This window comes from Notolepis coatsorum (assembly GCF_963971535.1).
Source record: "Notolepis coatsorum genome assembly, chromosome: 18".
NCBI classification, from domain to species: Eukaryota; Metazoa; Chordata; class Actinopteri; order Aulopiformes; family Paralepididae; genus Notolepis; species Notolepis coatsorum.
The window spans coordinates 2,240,492-2,262,991 of record NC_140182.1 but is presented as its reverse complement, the minus strand read 5'-3'; the positions used below and the strand labels follow the sequence as shown (position 1 = coordinate 2,262,991).

General features: G+C 45.0%; 1 protein-coding gene across 1 annotated transcript in view; it reads right to left on the bottom strand.

Moving 5' to 3' along the window:
* Positions 1–22,500, bottom strand: part of LOC311244788 (receptor-type tyrosine-protein phosphatase zeta-like) — a gene marked incomplete at its 5' end in the record, with an annotated part of 193,581 nt that overhangs the window by 83,783 nt on the left and 87,298 nt on the right. Inside the window, 1 exon segment of the mRNA XM_084334475.1 lies at positions 1,846–1,996. Within this exon segment, the coding sequence (XP_084190601.1) occupies positions 1,846–1,996 (151 nt within the window).

Sequence of the window (22,500 nt, the reverse complement as noted above, 5' to 3'; positions counted from 1 at the left end):
CCTCGTCCAATCAACAGTCATCTCCCGCCATGACTACTGCAACACACTGCTTGTTGGCCTCCTGGCCACTGCCACTAAGCCTCTTCAACTCATTCAGAACGCAGCGGCCCGCCTGATCTCAAACCTACCGAAGTCGGCCCATGTCACCCCACTTCTTAGAGACCTGCACTGGCTCCCCATTGCCGCACGAATCCGCTTCAAGGCCCTCAACCTGGCATATCGTGTGGCGAAGGGAACGGCTTCCGCCTACCTCCGGTCAATGGTCTCTAACTACACACCCTCAAGACCCCTACGCTCTGCATCTTCTAACTACACACCCTCAAGACCCCTACGCTCTGCATCTTCTAACTACACACCCTCAAGACCCCTACGCTCTGCATCTTCTAACTACACACCCTCAAGACCCCTATGCTCTGCATCTTCTAACTACACACCCTCAAGACCCCTACGCTCTGCATCTTCTAACTACACACCCTCAAGACCCCTACACTCTGCATCTTCTAACTACACACCCTCAAGACCCCTACGCTCTACATCTTCTAACTACACACCCTCAAGACTCCTACGCTCTGCATCTTCTAACTACACACCCTCAAGACTCCTACGCTCTGCATCTTCTAACTACACACCCTCAAGACTCCTACGCTCTGCATCTTCTAACTACACACCCTCAAGACCCCTACACTCTGCATCTTCTAACTACACACCCTCAAGACCCCTACGCTCTGCATCTTCTAACTACACACCCTCAAGACCCCTACACTCTGCATCTTCTAACTACACTCCCTCAAGACCCCTACGCTCTGCATCTTCTAACTACACACCCTCAAGACCCCCACGCTCTACATCTTCTAACCACACACCCTCAAGACCCCTACACTCTGCATCTTCTAACCACACACCCTCAAGACCCCTACGCTCTGCATCTTCTAACTACACACCCTCAAGACCCCTCCGCTCTGCATCTTCTAACTACACACCCTCCAGACCCCTACGCTCTGCATCTTCTAACTACACACCCTCAAGACCCCTCCGCTCTACATCTTCTAACTACACACCCTCAAGACCCCTACGCTCTGCATCTTCTAACTACACACCCTCAAGACCCCTACACTCTACATCTTCTAACTACACACCCTCAAGACCCCTACGCTCTGCATCTTCTAACTACACACCCTCAAGACCCCTACGCTCTGCATCTTCTGGCCGCCTCAGACCCACTCCTATCCGAGCTCTGGGAGGGTCATCAAGGAGAAGCCACCTTTTCTCAGTCCTTGCCCCACAATGGTGGAACCAACTACCCACCCCAGTTAGGACAGCCGAATCCCGTCCAATCTTTCGCCGTCGACTAAAAACCCACTTCTTCAACCATTGTCAGAAATAAAAAATAAAGTAATAATAACGCTAACTAACCTTACTGTCATGCACTTGTCCTAATAAACTAACCTACACTGTAGCACTCAACACTTTGATGAACATTGTTGCTCAGCTGATAGAGTTGTGCCCTTCCTTCCTGATGACTTGTCGTACAGAACTTTAAGTCGCTTTGGCTAAAAGCGTTCAGCTAAATTACTAAATGTAAAATGTGATCAAGAAATACCATGATACCTTTTGGTAAATACCACGATTCTTCTTTTGTAAATACCATGATACAATTTCGCAAGGGAAGGAAGGTTTGTTCTCCAGTGTGGTGATACTTACTGGGCGACTGGACCTCCTCGGTGTAGGAGGAGAACACCTGGTACTTACTGGGTGACTGGACCTCCTCGGTGTAGGAGGAGAACACCTGGTACTTACTGGGTGACTGGACCTCCTCGGTGTAGGAGGAGAACACCAGGTACTTACTGGGTGACTGGACCTCCTCGGTGCCCGTGTAGGAGGAGAACACCAGGCCCATGAAGTGCCCCCGCTGCTCCCTGAAGTTGTTCTGGAGGTAGTCCATCAGCATCACGTAGCCGGCCTGCTGCATCGTCATCACCTCGCAGAACAGCTCCAGCTGCAGACACAACACAACACACTGTCTTTTACAGAAAGTCATCCAAATACACTGAGTCTTCTAGAGTAGAGAGTCATCTGATGAACACACTAGACTAGACAAACATCAAGATGTATCCATCAGTGGACCAATTGCATGCTTTTGCACAGAGGACAAGAAGCTTTCCGTCGACTCCTTCAGACATTAAATTAAAGCAAATTTCGGCCAATCAAAGTCGACTATCCAAATCCTTAGTCGGGGACAGCCCTCGCCTCACAGCTAGAAGGTCCTGGTGCTGTAGTGGTTAACACTGTCTCCTCACAGCTAGAAGGTCCTGGGTGGTGTAGTGGTTAACACTGTCGCCTCACAGCTAGAAGGTCCTGGGTTCGATTCCCGCTTGGGGACCAGGTTTCCGCGATGCCAGGTACCCAGGTGGGGTATCTCCCGGGCCTTTCTGTGTGGAGTTTGCATGTTCTCTCCCCCTCTGTGCTCGCAAGGGTTTCCCCTCGAGAATATAAACCCAATGGAAAAACATGCACAACAACAGATCGCTAACGCTGTCGCGTCCCTGACGAAGACGGACAGGAGCACTTGGATTGGTCCCCGGGCGCGGCCCATGTCTGCGGCGTGGTGTGTACTGTGTTCCTGTTCAATCTTTAATCTTAAGGTCTTTCAACATTGCTGCCTCCTCATTATCCAGCATCAGGTAGGAGACCAATTAACCTCTAAATCAACAAATGTATTTAGTTTTAAAGATTTTCTCGAGCATAATGCATCTGGCCTAGACCTATACCAATTAATATAGGTGTAATCGCTCGCTCACAGAAAGTTCAATCCCCTCTCTCTCTCTCTCTCTCTCTCTCTCTCTCTCTCTCTCTCTCTCTCTCTCTCTCTCTCTCTCTCTCTCTCTCTCTCTCTCTCTCTCTCTCTCTCTCTCTCTCTCTCTCTCTCTCTCTCTCTCTCTCTCTCTCTCTCTCTCTCTCTCTCTCTCTCTCTCTCTCTCTCGTTGCACAATACTACTAATCGTTTGACTCATCCAAACACAACAACAGACAGAGCTCCGCTCCGGGGCGTGAAGAAGAATCGTGACTTTAAACAATTACTTCTCTGCAACCAGGCCGACCTGGAATGCAGACCAGCCGGGACACGTGAAGAAGAGGTCGTTTGAAGAACACAATGCACCAGGTAATCGTGACGCTGGTTGTGTACTGTAACAACAAGTCACACAAAAGTGCACAGGTGTGTCGGCGTGCGGTGGCTCCGGGGGCAGAGGGGGTTCTGATCAGTAATGTACAGCGTTCACATTTCATCATAGTAGGCAGGTTCTGTGTTGTTGTTCCACATTCTTTCGGTCCTGGAATCGGCCAGTAAATACAGTTGACGACAACAACAATAACAACAACAACAACAACGGTCAAAAGGTCAAAAGGTGAAAGACGGTGCAAGTTCATATTAAAGAATAATGATATTTTACTAAAGCTTGGAACATTCCCGTCATTCATGGAGTTTAAAGGCATTGCACTTGACCTATGTACTGAATCATGTAATTGTTTTTAATCCATCATTGTAGTAATTGTAATTCATTGTAATTATTAACTGTTATGATATTTGTGTCCTTTGTTAACTCGTCATCACTGTAAATGAGGGAAACCTCAGTGCTTTCACGAGTATAAATAAAGGTTTGAAATTAAATGAAGATATGGGGGTGCCCGAGTGGCGCACGGCATACAGCACTACGGTGGCAACGCGGCCGACCCGGGTTCGACTCCCGGACCCGGTGATCATTCTTTGAATGTCTTCCCCGGTCTATCTCCATTCCTCCTCTCTCTCTACCGGACTGCCCAGTAGCAACCTACAAAAACATAACTTGTAACAAAAAAAAATTAAAAAGAAGAATGATATATATATATATAAATAATTTATTAATAAATAGATAAATACATACTTCAGTTATGGTTAGACTTGTTATCAGGGACGTGCACAGCACTTTAGAGGGGCAGGTGCTCAAAGGCTGAAAAGGGCACTGGGCCTGTGCTATTTTTGGGGGCCATTTTTGGGCGGGGAGGGGCCTTTTTATGCTTTTGGGGGGGTTTTGGTGATCAAATATTGAATATTGAACTATAATAATCAGTGCAGGAGCTCACTTATCCTTGAAAGACACTTTTATCACTGACTTAAAAGGCCCATACATCTCCATAAATGTTCAGGGCGGAGGGAATAAGTGCTTACCCTACAGACCCCAAGTCTGTTAGGACAGCAGACTCGGTTGGCACTGCTCAAAACTTACCTTTTTAAAATAGCTTTTAAATTAATTATTATCTTTATTTCATTGTCGTATCTTTTTTTATTTCTATACATTTTATTATAATTTGTATCATTGTTTTATGTAGTTTTTTTTTTATCATTTTATGTGTTCTTTTTTAATGTCAACATATTATTTAAATTATTCAAATGGTTCTCAAACATGTTCCGTTGTGATGTCGCAGTATGATGTCATAATCAAACATTCTAGAACATTTGTGATGTCACAGTATGATGTCATAATCAAACATTCTAGAACATTTGTGATGTCACAGTATGATGTCATAATCAAACATTCTAGAACATTTGTGATGTCACAGTATGATGTCATAATCAAACATTCTAGAACATTTGTGATGGCACAGTATGATGTCATAATAGACCATTCTAGAACATTTGTGATGTCACAGTATGATGTCATAATAGAACATTCTAGAACATTTGTGTACAGTATATATTCAACAATTCTCTCAGAAGATATCACTTGTTGTTTCCAGCTACTTGTTTGTAAGCTTGAATATATTCTGTAGATACAATTTTAAATCCCCACATGGAAAAGGAAACAATGTCCTGTACAATCCTTAATGAGCTGCCTCTGGAGGGAAGGCTCTGTGATGTGGTTATTAAAGTCAACAGCACTGAGTTGAATGCTCACAAGGCCCTCCTGTGTGACTGCAGTGACTATTTCAGGTAAGTTTAGCTTGGTTCAGGTTAGCTTGGTTCAGGTTAGCTTGGTTCAGGTTAGCTTGGTTCAGGTTAGCTTGGTTAGTAAACAGATACCATACTGTACCTTTACTGTAAACAGATACTATACTGTACTTCTACTGAAAACAGCAGTGTTGGGCAAGTTACTTTTAAAAAGTAACTAGTTAGTTACTTCTTCCAAAAAGTAACTAAATTACTTACTCAGTTACAAATGATAAAAGTAACTTGCGTTACTTTCAAATCTAAACTATTTTAATGTTGCTGTGGGACAAAGTGAGACTAGCCTCCAATCAAATGCCATGTATGTAGATATTATAATTACTATGTTTATATAGTGGATCATACAAATATAAACACAATAGATGTTTTGGAACTTTTGATATGTATTGCCCCTCAACAGGCCACAACTGGGCAACATTAAATTATGCTTGTTAAGCACTATACCAAAAATAAATAACAAATATACTGATTGATTGAACATTTTAATGAACAGATTGCAGAATGGGTACAGTACAGTACAGCTCAATACACACAATTGTTAAGGGGATGCAGACCAGAGAAAGACTTTCGTCTTGTTTACATCAGGGTCCCCCATTTTCAATTCATGACATTTATGACACAACATAAGATATAATAATCTAATCTAATCATCTAAACTAATCTAATCATGACATTTAAGACATGCATGACATACAGATATATATATATCTCTGAGCACCAGACTGTGCTATTAAACCAGGAAGTGCAGCACTGTTGATAAGGCTGTCAGCCGTAGAGCCACTACTGCAGTGCCCTGCGCTGCAACACAACAAGAGTGAACAAAAAACGCTCATGGACCCGCGGTCTCACGCTGACTGCTCGTTTGTGTTGTTCCGTTGGATTCGTTTTGGATTATTTGGGCTCAAAACGTACACTACACGGACCCGCGGTCTCACGCTGACTGAGTTGACTTGTGTTGTGGCTTGTGTTGTGTTGTGTTGTCACTGACAGCTGACTTGTGTTGTGGCTGTGTGTCAGACTCTGGAGGCACCCGCCCACCTCTACCTCTGATTGGCTTACCATGACATTTTACTCAACCTCAGCCAATCGTCAGCATGTTTGTGCTTGTCTGGCGCACTGCCCACTAAACAAGGAAGGACAGTATGTCTCTCAGAGCAGAGATCTGTCTGATGAAAGAAATTTTTTTTGGCAGTAACAGTGTTATTAAGATTGGAAGAGTAATCCGTTAGATTACTGGTTACTGAAGAAACTAACGCTGTTACTTATAACGCCGTTATTCCCATCAATGGTAAACAGATACTATAGCTACTGTACTTTTACTGTAAACAGATACTATACTGTACTTCTACTGTAAACAGATACTATACTGTACTTCTACTGTAAAACGATACTATACTGTACTTCTACTGTAAAACGATACTATACTGTACTTCTGTAAAAAATATACTATACTGTACTTCTACTGTAAACAGATAATATACTGTACTTGTACTGTAAACAGATACTATACTGTACTTATACTGTAAAAATATACTATACTTCTACTGTGCTAATACCCTATACTTCTACAGTGAAAATATATTACTACACAGGACAGAATGTTGCTTACTGTTTACTCATCAGATATCTCTATACTCTGCGTCCCACAGAGCCCTCTTCACTCGCTGGAGCGACTCAGAGAAAGCAGTCTACACTATCCCTGGGGTGTCCCCGGGTATGATGCAGCTCATCATAGAGTACTCCTACACACGCTTTGTGCTGGTGACAGCAGAGAATGTGAAAGAGCTTCTGGTGGCTGCAGACCAGCTTCGCGTCACTGGCATAGTAGGAGCGTGCTCTGACTTCCTAGAAGGTCAGCAGTCTCTGGAAAACTGTGTCGGCATCTGGAGGTTCGTGGACATCTACTACTTCCCTGACCTGAGGCGCAAGGCCCATCTCTTCATCGTGTGCCACTTTGAGGAGATGTTGCGCGTCTCACAGGAGTTTGTGGAGCTGTCCCTGCAGCAACTGGTGGACATCATCGAGAGGGATGATCTGAACGTGAAGAGCGAGGAGACGGTGTTCGAGGCCGTCCTCTGTTGGATCGACCACTCCCGTGAGGAGCGTAAAACACACATCCCTTTGCTGCTGCCCAAGGTAACTAATTGTATTACTGTGCATTACATTAAAACAACACTAGGTTCCCTAGTACAGTGGTTCTCAAACATTTGGGTCCAAACTGTTCCCTAGCAACAGAAACCGTCTACAACCGCTGTCTAAGATGTACCCGCTAACTGCTTGTCTCTTCCCAGGTTCGCATGGGCTTGATGAGGCCTGACTACTTGCTGAACAACGTCCAGAACAACCCTGTGGTGAGGGACAGCCACGACTGCAGGCCCCTAATCCTCAGCGTCCTGAACCCCCCTGTCTCCGACAGGCTCCCAAACCCCCTGATGCGTCCACGCTTGCCCCAGGAGGTCCTATTGGCCATCGGAGGCTTGGGTGGCAGCATCCTGACCATGGAGGCTTACGATATCCGAGCCGGTGGATGGATGGACGTGAGCGTTGAGGCGGAGAGTCGCCGGGTCTACCACGGCACCGCTTATCTCCACGGTCTGGTCTACTGCGTCGGCGGCTGGGACGGCTATGAACGTCTCAGCAGTGTGAGCAGGTTCAACCCCGTCACTCGCAGCTGGCTGCAGGCGGCTCCCATGCACTCACGCCGCAGTGGGCTCAGCGTGGTCGTGTTGGACGGCTGTATCTACGCCATGGGAGGGTATGACGGAGACGTGGTACTGAACACCGCCGAGCGCTACAAGCCTGAAACCAACCAGTGGACACTGATCTCACCCATGCTGGAGCACAGGTTTGGCGCCGGGGCAGCAGCCCTCCAGGGCAAGGTGGGTGGAACTGAGGGACACAGGGTGCTAGATGAACACAAGGAACGTTAGATCATAAATCATAAATGTCTTTATTTATTTATATAAGTAAGCTTGCACATACAAAAGATGTGTCTGGGTCCTTTGGTGCATCAACATTAACAGACAATTAAAGTAGAATGAAATCAAATGGAATATATAAACTAAATTAGAATATCCTTTCTTATTACAGGTTTACATCTGTGGTGGCTTCAACGGGGCGCAGTGTCTGCTCACAGCTGAGTGCTACAGCCCAGACACCGACCAGTGGACTCTGATCGCCCCCATGAGCAGCAGGCATAGTGGACTGGGAGTCGCTGCATACGCAGGACAAGTCTATGCGGTAGGTGCACACGGAGACAAATGCTTTATACTAGATATTTCGATATATATGTATCATTTGACTTGCAATGCTGCTGTGATGCCCTCATTTCCCTAAGTGGATTAATACAGTGTCTGCCTGCCTGCCTGTGTGCCTGAGCCACACACTAAAATATTCGTCTCATGTGTCCTGTCCTCAGGTGGGAGGGTTTGACGGTGTAAACTACCTGCGTAGCGCGGAGGCCTACAGCCCCTTGACTGGCTCCTGGCGGGCCCTGCCCGACATGCTCACCCCCCGCAGCTACTTTGGCATTGCGGTGCTGGACGACCTGCTCTTCGTGGTCGGAGGCTACAATGACTTCTTCCCCATCTCCAACGTGGATCGCTACGACCAGAGCAGCGACAGGTGGACTGTAGCCGAGGACATGAAGATCCCGCGCAAAGGCCTAAGCTGCTGCATAATGCATGGCCTGCCATTTTACATGAGCCAGTACGCTGCTCCCCGTGGAGGAGGAGGAGGAGGAGGATTAGGAGGAAGAGGAGGAGGAGGAGCAGCAGGAGGAGCAGGAGGATTAGGAGGAGGAGGAGCAGGAGGAGGAGGAGGATTAGGAGGAAGAGGAGGAGGATTAGGAGGAGGAGGGGGATTAGGAGGAAGAGGATTAGGAGCAGGAAAAGGAGGAGGAGCAGGAGGAGGAGGAGGAGGAGCAGGAGGAGGAGGAGGATTAGGAGCAGGAAAAGGAGGATTAGGAGGAAGATGATTAGGAGCAAGAGGAGCAGGAGGAGCAGGAGGAGGAGCAGGAGGAGGAGGAGGAAGAGGAGGAGGAGGAGGAGCAGGAGGAGGATTAGGAGCAGGAGGAGGAGGAGGAGCAGGAGGAGGAAGAGGGGGATTAGGAGCAGGAGGAGGAAGAGGAGGAGGAGGATTAGGAGGAGGATTAGGAGCAGGAGGAGGAGGAGGAAGAGGAGGAGCAGGAGGAGGAAGAGGGGGATTAGGAGCAGGAGGAGGAAGAGGAGGAGGAGGATTAGGAGGAGGATTAGGAGCAGGAGGAGGAGGAAGATGAGGAGCAGGAGGAGGAAGAGGAGGATTAGGAGCAGGAGGAGGAGGAGGAAGAGGAGGATTAGGAGCAGGAGGAGGAGGAAGAGGAGGAGCAGTAGGAGGAAGAGGAGGATTAGGAGCAGGAGGAGGAGGAAGAGGAGGATTAGGAGGAAGAGGAAGAGGAGGAAGATGAGGAGGAGGAAGATGAGGAAGAGTAGGAGGAGGAGGATTAGGAGGAGGAGGAGGAGGAGGAGGAGGAGGAGGAGGAAGAGGAGGAAGAGGAGGAAGAGGAGGAGGAGGAGGAAGAGGAGGAGGAGGCAGCAGGGGATCCATCTAAGAACCTTAAACATTTATTAGACCAAAAGAAATCCTAAGAAATTAATAAAGTACTATCAGCCAAAGGTGGTGCATTTCTTTCTTCTAGTAATTCAGACAATATCGGTTTCTAGTTTGTGTAATGTAATGTAATATCTGTTTTTATTTTGTGTAATGTAATGTACTATCTGTTTTTAGTTTGTGTAATGTAATGTAATATCTGTTTTTAGTTTGTTTAATGTAATGTAATATCTGTTTTTAGTTTGTGTAATGTAATGTAATATCTGTTTTTAGTTTGTGTAATGCACATAATATGGGAACTTTTATCCATATGGTTGAGCCTGTTAGGAATTGCACCCCCAACCCAAGCAGATTGCAGATCACTCTCTCTATATGGAGGTAAAAAAGAGAATATGGTAAAAATAATTGGCACAAAAAGGGCACTTTTTTATGAGGCACAAAAGGGCAGGTGCTTGTGCACCCGTTGGGCTCTATGTGTGCACGTGCCTGCTAGCTGTGCCCTTGAGCAAGGCACCTCAGCTTTAACCGCTCCAGTGTTAGCTGCTCAGGGGCCAGTAGTAGAGTGCCTTAGGGGTGGACAGTATAAACGGTATACGGTATAAATGGTATGAATTTGCGCTACGGTATGGATTTTGATTATACCTTCATACCTTGTGACCGGTAGATTAGATCAGTTTATTATGATTAATTGAAAATGGGGGACCCTGATGTAAACAAGACTAGGGATGTCCCGATCACATTGTTTGCTCCCGATCCGATCCCGATCATGTGATTTTGAGTATCTACCGATACCGATCTTTCCCGATCCGATAAAAAAATAATAATAATAATAAATAAAAAATGTTTCCATCCCAATTTCTCACATTACATTCACCCTGAATGTTGACGTTATCCAGGTGAAAAGTTACCTTCATTCAAGCGAGGCATTGCAACCGGAGTAATCTAAAAACTCCGCCTCCAACCTGCTGCTTCATGAGAGCAATGGCGCCATCGTCTGTAAAAATCAGGTGACTGCAAGTTCTGCAACTAGTGGATGTCCCTCATCCTTGACATAAATCATTTGATGTATAATTAAATCAAAGGAAATGCGTTTGTTTTGGCTAAATTCTTCTGCTCTGTGTGACAATAAATAAATGAATGATGATATGCAATTTAAACCCAAAACTAATTCCTCAGTATGAGTTTAAGACGTGAACATGGTCATGTTTGTTGAATACAAAAAAATTATAACAAAAATCCGATTATAATTTTTTTTGTGATCCCGATCTTCTGAAAATCACGTGATCGACCCCCGATCCCGATCACGTGATCGGATCGGGACATCCCTAAACAAGATGAAAGTCTTTCTCTGGTCTGCATCCCCTTAACAATTGTGTGTATTGAGCTGTACTGTATTGTACCCATTCTGCAATCTGTTAATAACATTTTCAATCAATCAATCAATCAATCAATCAAGCTAGTCACAGCAGTAGCAATGACGTTAACGTTACTTGACGATACACTCAACGTTTGCAGTGGTCGTTGCATAGTGTTTAATTGTACTGTGTTTTTCTCCACTTGCTCACAGACCTTGTCATATAGTTTGGGCATTTCAATTTGGCTAAGGAGGCTGAGAGGAGACTTGCTTTAGCGCAGCAACGGGCTAACGTTAGCCATTTTAAGATAAATTAATATACCGCAATATATACCGTTACCATCTATGCTTCAAATTATACCGTGATATAAATTTTAGACCATACCGCCAAGCCCTAGAGTGCCTGACCATAGTGTCTTTATACCTGTATCACTGGACATATAAATGCATATTAAATCAAATCAAATTGATTTGTAAAGCCCGAAATCACAAGTTAATGTCCCCATGGGCCGGACAAGTCTTCTTTAAACTATTCAAGAAGAAACATCCCCATAAATCAAGAACACAAAACCCACCATGAAATCCAAAATAAATGTAAAGTAATAAATGCAACACTCCCAGACATACCCCAGCGAAGGTAAGGAAAAACCTAGCAATAGGAAAAAAGCACCACAGGCGATGTGGAGGAGAGAAACCTTAGAAGGGCCGTTCAAGGGGGGATCTCCCTTCTTGGATGTCAGTGATAATAGTGTTGCTATGGATGGGTGGAGAATAAAACAGGCGAATAGTTGGTATGTATGTACATTATACGTGTAATAAAACACAAATATGTGCATGCAATAGCAACTGGGGTACATAAGAACATTTTTGAAACATTTAAATATATTACAACATTTGCACTGGGGTTAAATGCGACCCTAATTTTCATTGTAATGTACTTATGCTGTAGAGGTCAGTGATTTGATGCTCTTTTGGTGTTTTGGCGATGGTGGCGTAAGAGAGTGCTGTCTTAACGTAAGAGAGTGCCGTCTTAACAGGTCGTGGGAAATCTCCCATATAGGCATTGGATTGGGTGGAGAGCTGGTGACTGCATGCGAATGCCCTCGTATGCCCTGTGTATGGGGACATGTCACCCATATAGAAACACACCCCTTCAATCTATATCTGAGATGCAAATAAATAAATAACCTTCTTAATAAATATAATATTTATATTGTAGTGGGTTCTATAGAGGCATAATTCACCATGGTATTGTTTTGATGTGTTGATGGGGCACTGTCACTTTAAGGAGGTTGGTTTTGGGTTGGGCTGAGAGGAGACGCCCTGTGTGGGGTTTCATTGATAAATGTTTGATTACTACGAGCTGTCAGAAGCTAGCACGGCATAGTTCTGACAGCTGTCACTTGTGCTACTGCGAAATAAACGACACACAGCTTTGTGTTGTAAACTGATAGAAATTGTGCGTTTCTCTATTCCGATGATTTCTACAATATAATATATATATAAATAACTGTATTTTACTAGTACCTTACTACCATGTACTATGTTACTATCCGTATACTACTACCTACCAGGGACGTGCACAGGACTTTAGAGGGGCAGGTGCTCAAAGGCTGAAAAGGGCACTACACTTGTGTTTTGGTGATCAAATATTGAATATTGAACTATAATAATCAGTGCAGGAGCTCATTATCCTTGAAAGACACTTTATCACTGACTTAAAAGGCCCATACATCTCCATAAATGTTCAGGGGGGAGGGAATAAGTGCTTACCCTACAGACCCCAAGAAGTGCTGTATATTCTGTATTGTTTAATATAAATGCATTTTTTATTCCAATCCCGATTTGTATTTGAGATTCCCAAATCCAGTTGGAAGGGCAGTCTATATGCGTAACGGTAAAAAAAAAAAAAAATTCAAAAAGGGCACTTTTTTGATGAGGCTCAAAAAGGCAGGTGCTCAAGCACCCCTTGGCCTCTATGTGTGCACGTGCTTGCTACCTACCATGCTAATATGTCTATTATACTATGCACTCAGGGTGTAACACTCAAGTTCAGGGTGCTCCAGTAGCACACCATGTTACCGCGCTCGCGCGGGACTCCGTGCTGCGTCACGGATCTGGTTGACTCCGAGTTCGATTCCCGGACCCGCCGTCATTTGCCGAATGTCTCCCCCTGCTCTCTCTCCCGTTTCACCCTGCAACTGTCGGTCATGCTTGACCAGGAAAGCGATAAACGCTAAAAAATAAAGTTTAAAAAAAAAAAAAACACTCAAGTTCAACACTATTTGACGAACAATGTCACTGACCATAAGCTGCCAGAGATGCACATCTCCTGCTGACCAGAAAACCACACACTTTTCTGATAGTGGGGTGCCTGGACACTCAGTCATTTAAAATGTATATGCGAAAGTTTCGTTTTCACTTCTAATTTGAAGATAAGGATCTATAGAACAATTTTGGCTTGATTGTCAAGAAACCAGTTGAATTTAATAAAAATGTATCCAAAATGGCCACAATCGAAATCATGAATTCTTTAAAAAAGTCTTAATGTTCACACAATTGCTGTGTAATATAATTTTGTATTGCTATTTTAAGTTAATACTGTGTGAGGAATCAACTGGAGTTCAAATATTGATGTTTTGAATATTCTGGTATGGCAAAAATCAAAGATGGCTGCAATTTCTGTATTTATTTCGAATTACGCTTCATAACTTTTATTCTATTGAACCTAGAATGGTGATGTTGGTGCCTGCACCTAGGTTTTCATGAATGAGTAATTGAATAAAAATAAAATAAACATGATTGGAGCATATATTATATGATATTTCACACAAATGAGACAATATATATGTGGAGAACTAGAGTTAGATATGAGAACTGTAAACAACAGTTGATTGTGAAGAACAAACGATGATTGTGAAGAACGTCCTCATCACAAGAAAGGATCTGCATCTCAGCACCAATGTCAACGCCATGCCAAAGACCTGATGGAGGTGTTGCTGAGCAATGGGAATCCCTTTGAGGAGGGCAGTAAAGACCTGGTTACATTAGACAATAAGGTGTGTGAGTCTGCGGCTGCTGCCGTATCTGTCCATCAACTCAAGTCTACGGGACAAGAGCAGTACAACAATTTCAGGAAGAGTGCTTGAATCAAATGACAGACTTCTGACAGCACCGATCAAGCGAAATAACTTACTGTTGTTCCATGAGAAGAAAACACAGAAGAAGACAGCAAATAAGCTGAGAATGCAGCACTTCAAACATCATTCAGAGCTCTATGGGGAAGCTTTTATTGTGCTAGACACAATACACGTCAAGTAGAGATATTTCTGTTGACGAGGAGTTAGTTGCGCCAGGTGTAACAAGACATTTTCTCATTCCTGTCAAATAAGTTGTTAACAGGTGGACAGTTCCCAGATGACAAGGATGTCTACATCACTGCAGGTGATCAAGTCCACCATGTTGGAAACAGTCCACCAATGGATCAATGCAACCATGAGGAAGCTGACACTCGTGTCCTATAATACATCTCCTCCACGCCCTCCAAACATCATCACTTGGGAGGGTGCATACTGGAGATACAGATGTTTGTCGTAATCCTTCTGACTAATTTCCATCACATCAAGCCACTAACAGACACACACCCACTCAGGGACGTGCACAGGACTTTAGAGGGGCAGGTGCTCAAAGGCTGAAAAGGGCACTATATCTGTGTGTGTTTTAACCGAGCGCGCGTAGCGCACAAGTCCGATTTTTAAGGGCCCTTTTTGGGCAGGGGGGCCCCCTTTTTATGCTTTTTGGGGGTTTTTGGTGATCAAATATTGAATATTGAACTATAATAATCAGTGCAGGAGCTCACTTATCCTTGAAAGACACTTTCATCACTGACTTAAAAGGCCCATACATCTCCATAAATGTTCAGGGGGGAGGGAATAAGTGCTTACCCTACAGACCCCAAGAAGTGCTGTATATTCTGTATTGTTTAATATAAATGCATTTTTTATTCCAATCCCGATTTGTATTTGAGATTCCCAAATCCCATCGGACTTGACTTCTTCGTGTCCCTCAGTGAGTGTAATACCAGCATTCAACTGTATGCGCCACAGCGGTTTCTATCATCATCATCATCACCACCCACGCTATGCATAAAATATATAGGTCCGCGGAGAGGCACGCTGAGGAGGCCGTGCAAACTGCAATGGAATATGGGGCATCTCTCTCTCTTTACCTAATATTTTGATTCTATCCTGACATTTTTCAGTTGGAAGGGCAGTCTATATGCGTAACGGATTTTTTTTTAAATTATTATTATTTTTTTCAAAAATGGCACTTTTTTTATGAGGCTCAAAAAGGCAGGTGCTCAAGCACCCCTTGGGCTCTATGTGTGCACGTGCCTGCTTGTTATTTCAATGTGATTTTTGAGATCCGATCATAAAGACGTGATGATTTACACGTCTTGACTGGATTGTGTATACCTGTCAATCATGAGTGCCCTGAGGTCAAAGAGACACACACACACAGACACACACACACACACACACACACACACACACATACACACACAAAGAAGCATCTGGGCTTTTTGCTCGTTGACGACCTGTTGTCTGTCAGAGGGCGGTGGCTTATGTCTGTCTGTCTGTATGTCTGTCTGTCTGTCTGTCTGTCTGTCTGTCTGTCTGTCTGTCTGTCTGTCTCTGGGCTCGGTACAGTACGAAAAAAAAAACCCCTGGCGCTGCTGTGATGGCTGCCTTTCTGATCGCTCCGACGAGACTGTGCTTTATTTTGTTAATTTTTATAGTATTAGGAGTTTTATTTGCACCAACTGTTGGTGCATTATATGTGTATGACCGTCAGTCAATCATTGACATTGGATTACGGGAAACTTACCAACTGGATTACTCGCTGGATCAACTTTCCGAACCACATCAATGGCCGGAAGAAATCCTCCGGAGACTAGGACCGGATCCTTTGTCCCTAGACCCCAGGAAAAGACGTCGAGGAAAAAGGTCTGGGATCCGAAACAGGCTGAGATCCAGACGACACCGTACACCACTTCCCAGTATATTGCTAGCCAATGTACAATCAATAGACAATAAACTGGATGACATCCGAGCAAGGACTCAATACCAAAGAGACGTTAGGGACTGCAACGTTCTCTGCTTCACCGAAACGTGGCTCACGCCGGAGGTTCCAGATCACGCGATTCAACCAGCGGATCATTTCTTCATCCATAGGAAGGATCGGACACAATCAGAGTCCGGTAAACAACGTGGTGGAGGTATTGCCTTCATGTTTAACAAAAATTGGAGTGATCCAACGAATGTGAAGGAATTATCCAATCACTGCTCCCCAGAACTGGAATATATAACCATCAAGTGTCGTCCTTTCTTCCTCCCGAGGGAGTTAACGGCGATCATCCTGGTCGGAGTGTATATTCCACCGCAAGCCAACAACAACGCCGCGCTCTCCAGACTACACGACGAGGTAAACAATATACAAGCGACGAACGTTAACGCCGCCATTTTAGTACTGGGAGATTTCAATAGCGCCAATCTGAGAAAGGTATTGCCTGATTTCTACCAGCATGTGACTTGCAACACCAGAGGCGGTAACATCCTAGATCACTGTTACACGCAATTTAAAGGTGGCTACAAGGCTCATTCTGATAGTGGCTTTGGCAAGTCAGATCACGCATCCATTTTCCTTACACCAAAGTACAGACAAAGAATTAAAAGTACTCCCGTAGTCTCGCGAGAGGTGCAGAAATGGGATGTGACGTCAGAGGATACACTAGTGTCAGTGTTTCACAACACAGACTGGATTGTATTCCGCGACACAGATAACATTAATGCCTACACGGAGACAGTGCTGGACTATGTCTGTACTAGGGTGAAAGAAACAATCCCCACTACCAAAATGAAAGTTTACCCAAATCAAAAACCCTGGGTAGACAAATCCGTCCGTGAAGCTCTGAGAGAGCGCACCAAAGCATACAATGACGGCCTAGTGGCAGGAAACATGAACGACCACAAGGTGGCGCAACACAACGTAAGGAGGACAGTGACAGAGGCCAAACGACGCTACAGGGATAAAATTGAACTCCAGTTTGAACAAGCTGACTCTAGAGCTATGTGGCAGGGGCTCAAAACGATGACAGACTACAAAGGCGCCTCCCTCAAACTGAACAGTGACATCTCCTTAGCAAACGACCTCAATACCTTCTATGCGAGGTTTGATGCTGGTAATAACAACACCAGCCCACAAGCCTCGGCAATGGGGGGGGGGGGGTCGGCTGCTGATGGAGGCGCAGTGTTCAGGGTAACAGAGCATGAGGTGAGGCGGACCTTTAAAAAAGTGAATATCAGGAAGGCAGCAGGTCCGGACGGCATCCCCGGCCGCGTCCTAAAAGTCTGTGCCGACCAACTGGCCCCAGTATTCACTGACATATTTAACCTGTCCTTAGAACAGGCTGTCATCCCCACCTGCCTGAAGAAGTCCACTATTATCCCTGTACCCAAAAAATCCAAGCCTGCTTGCCTCAACGACTACCGCCCTGTAGCTCTCACCTCCATAGCCATGAAGTGCTTTGAGAAGCTAGTAAAGGGCTACATCTGCTCCTCCCTCCCCATCAACATGGACCCCCTGCAATTTGCATACCGCCCCAACAGGTCCACGGAGGACGCCATATCCCATGTGCTGCACACAGCAGCATCACACCTGGACAAGAGGCAGGGGAACTATGTGAGAATGCTATTCATCGACTACAGCTCGGCATTCAATACCATAGTCCCCTCCATACTCATAGCCAAGCTCAGGGACCTGGGCTTGGGCTATGACCTCTGCCAGTGGGTCTTGGACTTCCTGACTGGCAGACCCCAGGTGGTGAGAGCAGGCAACTGCACCTCCTCATCCATCACCCTCAACATAGGGGCCCCCCAGGGCTGTGTTCTGAGTCCCCTCCTCTACTCCCTGTACACACACGACTGTGTGGCTCAGCGGAGTAGCAATACAATCGTCAAATTTGCTGACGACACAGTGGTGGTGGGCCTGATCTCTGCCAACGACGAGAGGGCCTACCTGGAAGAGGTCAAGGTCCTGGCGGGATGGTGCCAGGAAAACAGCCTCTCCCTGAACGTCAGCAAAACAAAGGAGATGATTGTGGACTTCAGGAGGTCGGGGGTCAAGGACTACAGCCCCCTCAGCATCGACGGGGCACCGGTTGAGAGAGTCAACAGCTTCAAGTACCTCGGAGCCCACATATCCGAGGACTTGAAATGGACCATACACATTAACAGTGTGGTGAAGAAGGCACGACAACGCCTCTACTTCCTCAGGCGCCTAAGGAAGTTCCAAGTCAGCCAGAAGATCCTTAAGAACTTCTACTCATGTACAATAGAGAGCATCTTGACCGGCAACATCACCTCCTGGTTTGGGAATAGCACTGCAAAAGACCAAAGCAGACTACAAAGAGTGACACGTTCAGCCGAACGCACAACCGGAGGGGGGCTCCCCACCCTCCAGAACATTTACTACAAGCGTTGCAAGGGGAAGGCTAAGAGAATTATTAAGGACTCGAGCCACCCGAACAACTGCCTCTTTGAACTGCTGCCGTCAGGCAAGCGATACAGGAGTCTCAAGGCGAGCACAGAAAGACTCAGAAGTAGCTTCTATCCCCAGGCCATCAGGCTGCTAAACGAACAATGAATGAACACTACACAACAACAACCACCAAACACACATAGCACACACATCCACACGCACACACTCACTTTAAACAAACACACTGTAGCACCCACTACACACACTTTATAGCACACACCCACTTTAAACAAACACACTGTAGCACCCACTCCCCACACTTTATATTTATGGATGAAGGATTGCACTACAACTCGTACACCTTACTGTAAATTGTACCTAAAATTGTACCTCATCCCATTTCTGCTTTGCACTAGATAGTACTGTACACTAGTACACTGCATAGTTGTGTATTGTATATTATATTGTATATTATATGGTAACTCAGAACATTGTACATATGTCTATACCGAACAACTGTGACCTCATTTTCTTCTTCTAAATTCATGCTATATTATGTTATTATGTTATTTGATACTATCTTGTCTAGCACAGTCTCTGGAGCGTAACAGTAAGAAGCATTTTGTATGAAAGTATTCTGTACTTCTGTATGACAACTATTAAAGAACTTGAACTTGAACTTGATATACTGACGCTGGGCAGGAACTATTCTATAAGTGTGTCCCGTGTCTTTCTCTCAGGAAACAGCGACAGGGAATAAAAGCAGGTCCTTTAATAACGTTATTGCCGACACTTTGAAGTACAGTTGTTTCAGGAGAAAGAGAAGATGCACAATGACTACAAACGAAACGTGCCCGAGAACAAGTGGCCTTTTAAAATGTCGAGACTTGAAAGGGGGATATTATCATACTGTACCGAGCCCAGAGACAGACAGACAGACAGACAGACAGACAGACAGACAGACAGACAGACATACAGACAGACAGACATAAGCCACCGCCCTCTGACAGACAACAGGTCGTCAACGAGCAAAAAGCCCAGATGCTTCTTTGTGTGTGTATGTGTGTGTGTGTGTGTGTGTGTGTGTGTGTGTCTGTGTGTGTGTGTCTCTTTGACCTCAGGGCACTCATGATTGACAGGTATACACAATCGGCCATTAAATCAAACAAATATTGGCTCACGGAAGCCTTTAGTCGTGTGAAAGCTGAAACACATGGTCAAAACACACAAACACACATAACATAAGCAATTCATATGTAGATACAAAAAAGAAAAAATATTCACACAGTTGCACCCGACATGTGTATGTGTGTGTGTGTGTGTGTGTGTGTGTGTGTGTGTCCGTGTCTTTTGTACACGCAGGCTTGCACAGGCTCGTCAAAGCGATCGCACGCCCCTCTGCCATGCGTACGACAGCTCTAGCGTACGTTAGCGTTCCCACCCAGCTCGCTCGCTCACTCACTCTTTTAAAAGACAGCTGTCATCTGGCAAGAGATGAATAGAGAGGGCCTCCCACCCACTCACTCACTCACTCACTCACACACTCACACACTCACTCACTCACACACTCCCTTTAGAAACACATCCATTCAACACACACTCCGTTCTACTCCCCACACACCTACCACCAGTACATGAGGAGCAGCAAAAAAAAACACTAGTTGGCAACAATCCACTTTGTAAACACACACATTTACTCTGTTACTCCTCCGTCTGTCTTCCTATATAAAGAGACATGCACTCACATGTAACCGCCCCCCCCCCCCCCCCCCCCAATGACCTCCTCACCCCACCATCACCCCCTCCACACACACACACACACGCACGCATGCACACACACACATGCACACTATACATGCATTTTAGACGTCACATTAATTCCCTAACTCCTTACCCTATCCCTATCCTTTAACCCTTTCACTGCCACACGACAGCCGGTTAACCCTTTCACTGCCACACAACAACAGCCGGTTAACCCTTTCACTGCCACACAACGACAGCCGGTTAACCCTTTCACTGCCGCACGACAGAAGGTTAACCCTTTACTATCACACACAAGTGATAGTAAAGGGTTAACCTTCTGTCGTGCGGCAGTGAAAGGGTTAACGACCTCATGCCCAACCCTACCTTAAACCAACCCAGTGGTTCTCAAATGGGGGGGGGGGGGGGCAGAGGGAGATGGGATAGAGGGAGAAAAAAGACACTGTTCTCTTATATAGGTCTACGGTTGTTCCCTTATATAGGTCTGCGGTTGTTGTTCCCTTATATAGGTCTACGGTTGTTGTTCCCTTATATGGGTCTACGGTTGTTGTTCCCTTATATAGGTCTACGGTTGTTCCCTTATATAGGTCTGCGGTTGTTGTTCCCTTATATAGGTCTACGGTTGTTGTTCCCTTATATGGGTCTACGGTTGTTGTTCCCTTATATAGGTCTACGGTTGTTCCCTTATACAGGTCTACGGTTGTTCCCTTATATAGGTCTGCGGTTGTTGTTCCCTTATATAGGTCTACGGTTGTTGTTCCCTTATATAGGTCTACGGTTGTTGTTCCCTTATATAGGTCTACGGTTGTTCCCTTATATAGGTCTACGGTTGTTCCCTTATATAGGTCTACGGTTGTTGTTCCCTTATATAGGTCTACGGTTGTTCTCTTATATAGGTCTACGGTTGTTGTTCCCTTATATAGGTCTACGGTTGTTCCCTTATATAGGTCTACGGTTGTTGTTCCCTTATATAGGTCTACGGTTGTTCTCTTATATAGGTCTACGGTTGTTGTTCCCTTATATAGGTCTACGGTTGTTCCCTTATATAGGTCTACGGTTGTTGTTCCCTTATATAGGTCTACGGTTGTTCCCTTATATAGGTCTACGGTTGTTGTTCCCTTATATAGGTCTACGGTTGTTGTTCCCTTATATAGGTCTACGGTTGTTCCCTTATATAGGTCTACGGTTGCTCCTACCAGTCCAGTGGAACGCTGGCACGGCTCTAACGCTAACAGGGAGGTCTGGCCACCAGGACCAGTGGAACAGATAATATACATCGGAGCAGAACTAAATATATTGAAGCGATAGGCTCACGACAGGCCGCGGTTCAGTCCGACGCCAAGCGGAACGGGTGAGGGATCACCTGACGGCTCCTCAGCTGTGATATAATAACCATCATACCATGAGGCCTGTCGTGAACTACGCCCCCTAGCTGTGATATAATAAACATATACCACGGCCTGTCCTGAACTACGCCCCCTAGCTGTGATATAATAAACATATACCATGTGACCTGTCGTGAACTACGCCCCCTAGCTGTGATATAATAAACATATACCACGGCCTGTCGTGAACTACGCCCCCTAGCTGTGATATAATAAACATATACCATGTGACCTGTCGTGAACTACGCCCCCTAGCTGTGATATAATAACCATATACCATGTGACCTGTCGTGAACTACGCCCCCTAGCTGTGATATAATAACATACACCATGAGGCCTGAAGTGAGCTATTGCTTTTATAAAATGGTTACCAAGTAGGCTATGGCAAGATGAAAGTAAGACACACTTCAATTTAAATAGTTTGTATTAGTATAAATAGTTAATGTTCAAAAGAGAATAGACCCTCTTGGTTGCCTGCACTGCAAGGTGGTTGCTATTGCAACATACACACCAACAACTAGCTGGCGTTCTTTGTTCTCCAGTTTAACAACACGTTAGCGATCCAACCAGGGAGAGAGAAAGAACATCTGAAAACAAAATGGAAGGTTTTTTGACAGTCAGAAACTAAAAGAAAATAATGTTAAAGGTCCCCCTATTGTTCACTATTTGGGAAATGTTACACAATTCCTGTGAGTCTCTGGAACACATCTGTAAAGTTTCTTTCAATTAAATTCATTGTTTTGTATTTTTAATCAAGTACTTTGGTGCACCACTTCTCCCCTTCCAAAGTACAAGCTGTTTTAGGAGGAACCCTTTCAAAGTATAGAGAGAGAGCGAGAGCTGGGTAAAATAAAGGTTAATAAATAAATGACAAAAACTAAATCATATTTTTT